This window comes from Podarcis tiliguerta (assembly GCF_965153285.1).
Source record: "Podarcis tiliguerta genome assembly, chromosome: 14".
NCBI classification, from domain to species: Eukaryota; Metazoa; Chordata; class Lepidosauria; order Squamata; family Lacertidae; genus Podarcis; species Podarcis tiliguerta.
Genome location: NC_139547.1, coordinates 40,592,630 through 40,604,462, shown reverse-complemented (window position 1 = coordinate 40,604,462; position 11,833 = coordinate 40,592,630). Strand labels below are relative to the sequence as shown.

The 11,833-nt window shown below is 46.3% G+C and overlaps 1 protein-coding gene and 1 long non-coding RNA gene across 2 annotated transcripts; one reads left to right on the top strand and one right to left on the bottom strand.

Annotated features, from left to right (window-relative positions):
* Positions 1–2,297: 2,297 nt before the first annotated feature.
* LOC310664601 lies at positions 2,298–4,371 on the bottom strand. Its single transcript, XR_014504994.1, has 2 exons — positions 3,528–4,371; positions 2,298–2,911 (listed from the first exon to the last, which is right to left on the bottom strand). It is a non-coding gene; the product is annotated as an uncharacterized lncRNA (long non-coding RNA).
* A 1,278-nt stretch (positions 4,372–5,649) lies between these two features.
* Positions 5,650–11,779, top strand: THUMPD1 (THUMP domain 1 NAT10 acetyltransferase adaptor). The gene is made up of 4 exons (XM_083413751.1): positions 5,650–5,977; positions 6,608–6,785; positions 7,042–7,290; positions 8,748–11,779. The coding sequence occupies exons 1-4, from the start codon at positions 5,747–5,749 to the stop codon at positions 9,032–9,034; spliced, it is 945 nt and encodes a 314-aa protein (XP_083269877.1). The 5' UTR covers positions 5,650–5,746; the 3' UTR covers positions 9,035–11,779.
* The last annotated feature ends 54 nt before the right edge of the window (positions 11,780–11,833 follow it).

The window sequence follows — 11,833 nt, the reverse complement described above, 5'->3', positions numbered from 1 at the left end:
GATCACCTCAAGGATCAAACTCAAATAGGAGTTTGAGGGTGCTAGTAGATGGAATTAATCCCTAAGAAATGTTGTGTGAAGACACCCTCCCATGTTTTAGGACACAAACCCTGCAGTGTTGACCATCTGTACTAGGCCCCTGTTTTAGGTTGGACTGAAAATGAGAGAGAACAACAACCCTGAAATGTTGTTCACGGCTTTTCTCCCCACATTGCATGTTTGGCAGAAAAAGTATTCTGCAATAACCCTGTTGTGTAGCTCACCCTTACACACCTTATGCAGGTTGGATTTATGTGTGTGGTACGGAAGCTGTACTACCCAGGACAGGATGGGGTTGCGCAGGGTTGTTAAGGCAGCAGAGAGCATTGTTGGCTGCCCACTCTCCACCCTAGAGCAGATTTATGCCACAAGGTGCCATAGGAAGGCACTGGACATAGTAAAAGATCCATCGCATCCTGGTCACTGTCTCTTCGAGCTCTTGCCGTCGGGACGGAGATACAGGACGATGAAGACAAGAACGAGCCGTCTTAAGAACAGCTTCTTCTCCAGAGCGATCTCGGCCCTGAATGGGAAGCCCGGACTTTGAAAGTCATCTAATCTCCCTTGCTGTATTTTACTATATTGTTTAATTAGTGTTTTTATGGAGCAGCCAAGTAATTTCGTTGTCCCCGAAGGGGGCAATGACAATAAAGATATTATTATTATTATTATTATTATTATTATTATTATTATTATTATTTCTGTGCTGCAAGAGAACAAGTTACAGCGGGCTTGCAACATAGTCCAAAGTTAATGTTTCAGAAGGAAAGGAGAGGCTGAGGCTGGTATGGATTCCCAGGTTTTTTTTTAAATGCAAACCCTCATACATCTCATGTTGCAGGCAGGCAGATCTATTTTAAGTTGGCATCTCAGAAACTCTTCCCAGGTTAATGTAAGCACTCAGTTGCATGTCAGCCTCCTTTGGCTTGCATGTGGATTGGTTGCAAATATTAATGTTCCCAAAATAAAATAATGCTGAAGATGCAAGGCCCAAGTTAGGGCTACTATGAATGACCATTTTTGCAGCCACCAACAAGTAAATATTTTCAGGTGAAACAGGAGATTATATTACCAAAAACAATGTCACTAAACTTTTATTTTTGTGCTATCAACTGTGCCCATGTATTTGTAACCTTGGGTTTCGAGGAAAAAAATCCCAAAGGAAAGTTTCTCGTTGTACCAAATCAATATTTTGAGTGCTGGAAATAATTTTCTAACCTTTATGAATTTTACATTTTTTCCAATACTTCTGATTATGATTGCGGAAAGATTTAGACACACTTCAAAAACTAAGAGGCTCAGGCCGCAAAGACTCCTGGTTCACATGTTCCTAAATTTCAAGCCCCTAAAAGGTCAGGGTGTATAGTTAAGTTCAGAGAAAACGGCTCTAACTCCCACAAATGAAAATAATAGTTGATCAAGGGATTGAAAGAACCCCCTTGCAAATTATAACAATTGAGGCTTTTTGGTTTATAGAAAAGGCGAGTTAATGGGGGACACGATAGAGGCGTATAAAAATTATGCACTGGTGTGGGGAAAAACAGAGTAGTTTTTCTTCCTCATACGATAATGCAGGGCCATGCAATGAAGACAAAAACTCACCTTAGTGTGGTGCTTAATTCTTCATAATTGGTAGTAACCAATGTTAGTTAGAGCAGACCCACTGGCATTAAATGAAGATGAATAACTTATGTCAATTAATTTCAGTGGGCCTTCTCAGAGTAACAGTATGCTACACTGCAATAGTTTTACACACACCCTGCATTAGATAGTAGTTTGTATTACAGTACTTCACTTACTTCAAAATGTCACCAGTATTTTATGCGTTGGGGGCTCTCCTCCTCATTCTGCTGAGGCCCAGGACTTCTGCCTCAAAGTCTGACCCTGATTGTGGTGCCATTGCTCTCTGGCCTGTGCTTGCACAACAAACAGCTGTGAGGCAGCTCAAAGTGCACACACTGGGACATAATCAATGAAGTATGACCTTCAGCACTTTCTCTCCTTCCCTTTTCACCCACATTTTGTGGAGAGAAGTAAATAATGGCAGCAACAAATTGAGCATTAAGATCTGCCACACACAGGCGGCTTGCTGTTTTCCCTCCCTTGTCCCCAAAGCTACCAACTCTGTCCTCATATCTTTATTATTGGTGCAGAGAACCTTTGTATGAATTAGTACTTTCTGTGCTGCATCTATGTACTTTTGTCCTTACAGGCTGTGATGCTTTAAGGCTTTTTTAAACGTTTTGCTCTTTTTGGGGGGTTATGATTCATTTTAAAAAAACAAATAAATAAAATAATTGTATGATAGAAAAGGTGCGGAATAAACGATTGGTAAAGACAAATAACCTCCATGCAACAAACTAGAATGTAATCAGAATGAATCCTCTTTATTGTATAATCAGAACAAATTGCCTTCCACCAAACATCCCCCCACAATCCTAAGGTTGCCATTTTTCAAAATGTAAAAGGCAGGACACCCCTAGGGCTGTTGAGCTTTTTAACGAAAATGCTCAAAAAACCACAGTTTTTTTGTTTACTTGCCAGAGATCCTGGACAGACCAACACCTTCTGGAAATTCTCACTAGATGTCACTTCCGCCTTTGAAATCCTGGCAATGTCTGGGAAAATCCAGACATAATGGCAGCCCTACCCAATCCATGTTCTCACTCACCACAATTTTCTTGGTGGCCAGATTTTTGGCACAACCCAGTCTGCAGGCCCCTCTGGCATGCTTTTTAACTCTTCTTTTTCTTTCTGAATGTTTTCAAGCTGCTTTGTCAAGATATCCTGCTGCCCAGATCCCCCCCCCCTTCCTTCCTTCTTTCTTTCTTTCTTTCTTTCTTTCTTTCTTTCTTTCTTTCTCTCTCATGGTCTTTTCAGGAGCAACAGACACAGGTGCATAGCTGTCAACTTACAGATTTGAAAATAAGGGGCCAGCAGCCTCGAAAATAAGGGATCGGCAGCCAAAATAAGGGATTTTAGTCAACCACCTGAAATACGAAGTTAAAAGGGACCAGATAATTTTGGAGAGCAGCACAGGTTTTTAGCCCTTTGTTTCCAGAGGTTGCTGCTCAAGCTGATGAAACACTGCAATTAAATAACTACAAGCAGCAACCACTTTTCACACAAAACGAAGTCCAAGCTACAAAGATGCTACCCCAGGCAGAGACACTCAGCTCGGTGGCTACGAGCAGGATGGCGGCGGAAGGGCCCGAGGCTCCCGCCAGTCCCGGCAGGGAAGGGCTCCCAGGGGCCGAGGCTGGTGAGAGGAGGCTAGAGGGGGGCGGGCCGGGCAACCAAGCAACACAGTTGGCGCCTCCCTCCTCCCTGGCCGGCAGGGAGGGAGGGAGAGGAGCTGCTTCCTTTGAAACCCGGGAAATTTAAGGGACATCATCAATAAGGGACAGCAGCGGGACATGGTGCTGGGATAAGGGAGTTTCCCGCCAAATAAGGGACAGTTGATAGCTATGCACAGGTGGAAACTGGACTACTGGACTGCAGCCACTGTCTGCAGGCCCCTCAGGTGCCCAGAACTAAAAAAAAAAAAACAAACCCCATCTCATCCCGGTCCACTTGCTGAAATAGCAAATGCCAGGCTATCAATTCAAGGGACAAGGACCTCACTGCATCTGAGGCTGCAGAACATAAAGCAAACACTACGGTTGGGTGGGGGACCTGAGCAATTCAGTGCCTCCTCTTCTGTTTTCTCAAATACTAACTTCAGGTGATGGGAATGCCTAGCTTTCTACTGGAAATGCGCCGAGAGAAGGAGAGGCGGACTGCCCACAGTCTAGTTCATTTCTTAGTATTTTCCATGATCAGTACAGCATTCTTCTTGATTTCCCGGCTTCTCTTATCAAACTTCTGTTACAGGCTCCGTTAACCCTCTGCTTCCCCAGTGTGCATGCACCCGCCTCGGGCACCATCAGCCTGTGCTACGCCACTGGTGGTTGGTGATTTCTAAGGCAGCAGCTTAAAAAGGAGGGCAGGTCCCCATTACCCTGACAGCTCACCCACCACCTTGGGCCAATTATTTAGACCATGTGCAGCAACACTAGGGTACATTGATTTTTAAAAAAGAAGTTTCCTGATATCAAAAGCCTACAATCTGTAGCTTTCGGGGTCCCACTGATATTGCTGCTGCTGGGGGCTGCTTGGTTGGCACTGACCTAGAACAGGGCCTTCTCGGTGGTGGTTTTCCATTTGAGGAAAGCTCTCCCTGGTGAGGTGTGTCCCTCTTCCTCATCATTAATGTTCAGGAGGGATTTAAAAACATACCCCATTTGCCCAAGCATTTGATGGCTGAAAGACATCATTCCATGCAACCATGAAACTACAGAATTAGCTGTAGTTAGGATTGTGACTCTTTCTGTTTTAAAATACTTTTTATTTAAAATGTTTTCTTTTTTTCCCTTTTGCTACTTTGCAGTTTGCTACCCTGGCCTCTTTTAGAAAGCCGGGCCAGAAATCCAATAAAGGAAATAAATACAGTGGTGCCTCGCAAGACGAAAGGAATCCGTTCCGCGGGTCTTTTCGTCTTGCGGTTTTTTCGTCTTGCGAAGCAAGCCCATTGACGGAGTAGCGCTATTAGCGCTATTGGTGATTTAAGGGCTAAAAACGGCTTTTTAAGGGGTGGGGGATTAGCGGTTTTGCTGCTAAAATGCTTTTAGCAGCTTAGCGATTCAAAATAAGGGGTTTTGGAGCAAAAAAAATAAATCATTTTTTCCCGTAATTTTTCGTCTTGCGAAGCAAGCCCATAGGGAAATTCGTCCTGCGAAGCGCCTCTGCAAACGGAAAACCCTTTCGTCTTGCGGGTTTTCCGTCTTGCGAGGCATTCGTCTTGCGAGGCAATGGGCTTGCTTCGCAAGACGAAAAAACCGCAAGACAAAAAGACCCGCGGAACGGATTCTTTTCGTCTTGCGAGGCACCACTGTATCTGAAATCCCCCTTTTTATTAGAATGCCTGGGTCTCTGCAAAGTTGTCATTGCATGGTTTTGGTTCCTGAGGAAGGTTTATGTGGCATATGCTGGTAGCTTAAATGGGAAATTTATTAGGCAGCTTTTTGGAAGCTGACACGGGTAACTGAGAAATATAGCGGGAGCGGGGGCGTGTAGACTTTAGTTCCGCAACAGCTTTTCCAAAGTTGCTGCATCAGTCGGGTTTTAGGACCCGGCGGGAAACTACGTTGGGGCACAGCGCGGATCTGCGTGGCGGATAAGAGTTTGCCTGTTGCCATGGAGACGGGGAAAGCCTAAGGCCTGTACTTCCGGTAGGAAATGCACCGCTAAATGGAAAGCCACCGATTCTCGCATTTCGCTCCATTAGCACCTCTATCCTTTAACAAAAAGAGAGAGTAAAAGGGAGAACCTCGATGCTCTATGACTGCAGAACAGCGCCTCTCTATCCCTTGGCGCATCTATGATAGGCGTAGGCCCGATCGGATTACCACCCCCATCATCCCTGGTGGCCAAGCCGATGGGGGAGTCGTAGTCCGGCAGCACTAGCAGAACCGCAGGTCCACACACCCCGCTCCGTGGCAGGAAAATAAATAAATGAAAATTAAACATGCTAATATTCATTTCCTATCTCTATGGTGCTTCCCCCGGGCGCGTCCCGATGACGCTATCAAAAGGGCGCCGACACGCGCGCCGTTGCGGGACCCGCCCTTGACGCCGCCTCCGCGGTTCTCCTTTCCCGACGCCTGCGATGGCTGCCGTGGAGACGCCGCCCGCTGCTGCGCCGGCTGCCTCTCGCAAGCGGCGGCCCAAAGCGCAGTACCTGCAGGCGGCCAAGCGGGCCCGGCCCGGCGGCTCCCGCCAGCTGGAGCCTGGCATGTGCGGCATCCTCATCACCTGCAACATGAACGAGCGCAAGTGTGTGGCCGAAGCCTACAGCCTGCTGGGCGAGTATGGCGAGCAGCTCTACGGGCCCGAGCAGGTAGGAAGAGGACTTTTGGGTTTCGACTAGAGGAAAGGGGAGCAAGACGCGGCACGATAGGAGCCTATAAAATTAGATATCGCTTGGGAAAGCGGGGGAAAAGAAGAACCGTCGGAATCGTAATACCCTTACGCAAATCTGTGGTGCAGCTGCTTTTGGAATAGAACGAATTAAGTACTTAACCCGAGGTACCGCTGTACTGTGTCTTCTCCCCTCGAAACGGATATTGCTGGGGAAGCTTTAGAAAAGGGCGACCAAAAAGGATCAAGGGAATGAAGCAACGCCCCCGTGAGGAGAGGTTGCAGCGTTTGGGATTTTTTTAGTTTAAGAGAAACGGCACATAAGATGATAGAAATTCATACAGCTCCGCGTGGTAAGGACAAAATGGCTAGCGGAAACTTTCCCTTGCTTAACACCATTAGAAATTGTGGGGACCCGAGTTTAATTGTTTAACACAGCCGTCTTAATTGTTCTTTTTAACACAGCTGTGTTGATATTTTTTTTTTTAAAAAAAAGGAGAGACCTATCGAATTTGTATAAGAATTTAACCTTGTACCCAGCTCTAAAGAGGCTTTCCTCACTTTTTGAGTTGACTTGACTAACACAATATGTGGGCATGTGTCTGTAAAGTTCACAGATCAAGATGAGAGCAGACTGTCAGGAAATGAGGAGGACGACGACGATGCTGAAGCTGCATTGAAAAAAGAAGTCGATCAGATTCGCACCTCAACGGAGCAGAAGCTGCGACGGTTCCAGTCGGTTGAGAGCGGTGCCAACAATGTAGTTTTCATTAGGACGCTGGGTGTAGGTAAGCGTGCATGGAATGGGAAGAGGTAGCATAATGGGCAAGAGCTTAAGTTCTGAGCCCTGAATACATTAAGTGGAAATGATGGGCATAAGATGGAGAAACAGAGAGGTGGTAGAAGGAGAGAGAAAATAGGTGGCTCTGCCCAATTTTGGGACTGGCATCTCCCTATGTGTGTAGACTTCCATGCCTTTAGAGATGCCCTTTCTTCACCCAGAGGAATGAGTGAAACGTCTCTCTCACTGCCTTCTTCTTGCAGAGCCTGAGAAGCTGGTGCACCACATCCTGCAGGACATGAAAGCCACCAAGAAGAAGAAGACCAGAGTCATCTTGCGTATGTTGCCTGTTTCGGGCACCTGCAAAGCTTTCCTGGAGGACATGAAACAATATTCAGAGACCTTCTTTGAACCTTGGTTTAAAAGTCCCCGTAAAGGCACTTTTCAGATTGTTTACAAGGCTCGAAATAACAGTCACCTGAGCCGGGAAGAAGTCATCAAAGAACTGGCAGGTAAGTGATTTATTTTCTAGTAGCAGGAATAGGCAGAAGGTAAGTCAGGATCTGTTGAGGATCTCTGGGTGATTTGTAGTAGGGTTTCTGACTCCCAGTTGCTTAATAACAGCAACAAAAAATAGGGTGATTTTTTCTTTGCTTTTAGGTTGCTGAAACAAAGCAAGCTTAGGGCAGGGGGAACAAGTAGGATTTGTGTGTGAAAAGTCCTGGGGGCTCTATTCTGAGACTGAAAACAGGTCCAGGGCACCATTTTCCTTGCCTCTGTCATATCTCTCAGCCACTATTTTTCACATGACTTTGGTTGCCAATTTTTTTCGATCAGGGATGGGGAACTGGTGGCCCTCCTGAACACTGGCTGAAGTAGCAGGGGCTGATAGGAGTTGGAGTCCAGCAACATCTGGAGTCCTTCAGCTTCCCTATCTCTCTTTTAGATCTTCATTTCTAACTTTAGTGCTTTCAGGGTGGGGTGGAACAGTGGGTTGGACCCAGAGTAACTAAATGCAGCCCTCTTAACATACCTGCTTGGAAGTAAGTTCCATCAAGTTCAGTGGACTTATTCCTAGGTAAATGGGCGCAGGGTTGCAGCCTAAGCTAATTGAGTTCCCATTGATTTCAGCGGACCTGTGAGCAACCAACTTAACAGTGTATTTTTAAAAATATGTATCCTTAAATGTGAGCCCCACTGAGTTCAGATGGCCTTGTTCCCAGGTAGAGGATTGCAGCCTTAATCTGGAGACATTCCCTTTGTATGGAAGAGGAAGGTATTAAATACTTAAGCTGAAATAAAACGTGTGTCTCTCATCATGCCAAGTATGGCCATCATCATCAGGCTGTTCTTAAGTGGCCGAAGATGAAAAGATGATGGGTTGCTAAAGACATGCAGCACACAGTTAAACTGCAGTTTACTACCACAGGAGGTAGTTATGGCTACCAACTTGGGTCACATCCATGCCATACATTTATGGCACATGGTGCCCTCCAAAAAATCCTGGGAACTGGAGTTTGTTGAGGGTGCTGGGCATCATAGCTCAGTGAAGGGTAAACCGCAGCTCCCAATATTCTTTGGGGGAAGCCATGTGCTTTAAATGTATGTTGCGGATGTGACCTTGGATGGTTTCAAAAGAGGATTAGAAAAATTTGGAGAATAAGATTATGTTCTACCACCACTGTCAGAGGGTGTATGCCTTTGAATACCAGCTTCTGGGACTCGCAAGTGGGGCGAGTGCTGTTGTGCTGAGGTCCTGCTGGTGGGCTTCCCATAGAGGCATTTCTGTGAGAACAGAATGTGGGGTTAGATGGGCCTTTGACCAGATCCAGCAGAGCTCTTCTTCTGTCCATAGTCTCTTAGCCCTTATGGGACACCATCTCTTCATCTGTGGCTGATCAAAAGTATTACTCTCCAAGCTTATCGGATGGCTTTCTGCCTCCCCAACCCTTCTTTGTTGCCTTGGCAGGAGTCGTTGGCCATCTCAACCCAGAAAACAAAGTTGATCTGAGCAACCCCGAGTTCACCATCGTGGTGGGGATCATAAAGAACATCTGCTGCTTGAGTGTGGTGAAGGACTACGTTCTCTTCAGGAAGTACAACCTCCAGGAAGTGGTGAAGAGCAAGGAAGGGGAAGGGCAGCAGAATGCTTCCAAAGTGTCCCAAGAGGGGGGCCTGGATGGGGGGAAACCAACTGAGGAGAAAGTGGAGGAGAAGACTGAGGTGGCAGAGGCCAGCGACAATCACAAGGACTAGGACCATTAATGAAACTTACTGGGGGAGAGACTCTGAAGGATGGCTGTCAATGAATTGGGTGTGGGTGTGCTTTATTTGCCTTTTATAGCTCTATGGCAGTTAGGCTGTTTAGCCAAGCCACCAATCTGCACAAATCGAGGAGGAACATCAAACTAAATGTTGCCACAGACTAGGAAGCAAGGGAACACCCTGGAGCTTGCAAACAGGAGAACAGAGCTCTCTGATCAGAAGCCACAGCCAAACTGAGAGCTCCCTTCTCCTGTTTGCAAGCTCCAGGGTGTTCCCTTTCTTCCTAGTCTGTGGTAACAGTAGTTGGGTGTTCCTCCTCGATTTGTGCAGATTGGTGGTTACAGCCAACCAGAGTTTGACCCCAAACCTGGATTTGAACACATGGCTTGAAATGGGTTTCCAGTTCTGGAGAGGGAGTCGGAGCATACAAAGGAAGAGTTGAGAGCTGGTGAGCCCCAAGGCAGGACCCTAACAGTCACACTGTGCTTTAGATACGAAATCTGAACCAAGCCTCTAGCTCCAGTCCAGCAAATGTGAGTCTCTGTAAAAATTTCAACGAGACAGGTGAAACTCAAAGCATACCAAGGCTTGAGTTCCTTTTGACAATGAGATTTTGGCCTAATTTTGCTGAATCACCCCCCCCCCCCCATATTAACATTAACTGCTACTTAAAAGGCGCTATTTCTCATTTGCTGTTGGTGTTAAATCCAGACACAGGCAGCGTCTCTTGTATGGTTGTTTACAGACAAATAACACTATCTGTGTGGGTTCTTGCTGCCTTGTTTGGTAACAACTGTTGATCAATATAGGGCAAGCATGCTATCTTCAAGCCAGTGAACTGATGCAAGCCGTAATCAGATTTTCACACTGGCCTGGCCATGGCCACATGCTTCAGATTTCTAAACTATTGTGAATCCAGAGTTGAGACAGGATCTGGGACAAACACTTTCTAAAACCATAGCAGTGTGCGGTGGAGAGGGAGTAGAGGTTTTTTTTAACGCCTAAAAAAAATACAAGTTTTATAAAACCTTGTGGGTAGTATATGCCTTTTGTGGTAGTAGGGATTTATTAGCAGCTAGATGGGGAACCTGTGGCCCTCCAACTTTTGCTGGACTACAGCTCCCATCATCTCTGACTATGATGTGCCACATGGGCTTGGGCTGATGGGAGCTGGAGTCCAGGAAATACTTGGAGGGCCACAGCCCCCCCCCCCAGCCCTGAAGTAGACAAAAGATCCGCGAGTAAGTTGAGAGAGAAATGAAACTGTATTGAAATGTGTTTGCAGAGATTGGGAAGAATCCTTTTGGAGTTGTTTCCACAGGCAAGGTGGGCAACCTTTAGCTTATGGGTTTGTATTAGCTGTGGCTGGCAGCTAACAGACCAACACAGTTCTCCGCCATCTCTGCCGGTGGGTGCATTGTGTCCTCCTGCTAGACCTGGCAGGTTCTAGCCACCTTGTGCCAAGCAGCGTGTTGGTGAATGTTGCTTAATGAACCCACATACAGGGTAAGGTAAGGTGGGTTTGCTCCAGGAGGATGTTGTAGCCAGATAATCCAGCACGGGTGACTGCCTTTCCTAAGCAAAATCCTTTTCTGAAGATTGAGAAAGGAGGGACAGGAGAAGCATAGATACCAGTGGTCTCACAAGCAGGGCCACACAACTCTGGCCTTTGACTGATGAAGAGCACGTCTGTATGAAAGGCTCTTCTGTTCCACTGCAGGCCTGGTTTTCTGGTGGAGCCCCATAACACCCGGGTTCCCAGTTCCCAACTCCCATCAATGCCAGCATGGAAACTGTAGTCCCAGCAACACCTGGAGGGTCAAAGGTTTCCCACCCAGGCTTCAGATACATAGTATGCCCCCTCCCCAAAGCACCCACATAGGGGGAATGCTGCAGCGATACCTCATCTTCTAACCCTTGAAAACTAGGAGAGCCGGCCAGGGTAGTCTTGCATTCGCAGCACCAGTGTCTTGCATTTATGAGCAAAGAGCTGCCCTGCTCTTTCCCATTAACACTGGGTCACACTGTTAAACTAGAGGTGGGAAGTTTAAAGGGGAATGCTTGCCCTCCATTTAGCAGACAACTGTGACCCTAGAGATACAGCCTTGTGGCCCATTTGTGGGAAGGATCTGCCACTGCTTTTCTGTCTTGGGCCATGAAATTTGCCTCAGTCATTTCCCAGGCTTCCGTTTCTGGCCCCATCAGAAAATTGGTAGAGTCAGCTCTCTGTCACATATGCTTCCAGGCAGTTTCACGGCACTTGCTTCCAGAGCAACAAAATCCTTGACAGAGCAGCTGAAGGGCGAGGGCTGTGAGCAGACAGAAACTCGCACCTCTTTTGGTTGTTAGGGGAAGAAATTATTATAGGCCTAGGAAAGTGACAAAATAGGCCTGGAGTGAGACACCAGAGCATTAGTTCTGCTGGGGAGCTACAAAAAGCATTTTTTTTGCAGGGAGAGGGTGGGTATTTCCTCTAAGATCGAAGGTGTTGTATGGGGCTTGGGAAGCGTTCTTTTTTTAAATTGGGTCTTGCAGTGTCATTTTAAACTTCGTTTTTTAAAACAAGTTGCCTGCATGAGTTTGGCTTTAGTTTCGATTTGGAATTTCCTTCTCAGAAAAGAATCCTTGTAATAGAAGAACATCTGAGACAGGCTAAAAAAACAATGATTCTGTTTTGTATATTGTCTTGTTTTTGTACATTGTTTTTTTATTAAACTGATTTTGTTTCAGTTTGAAGCCATTCCTCTGTGATTTTTTTGTTTGGTCGAGGACTAAGTATACTTTGTAAAA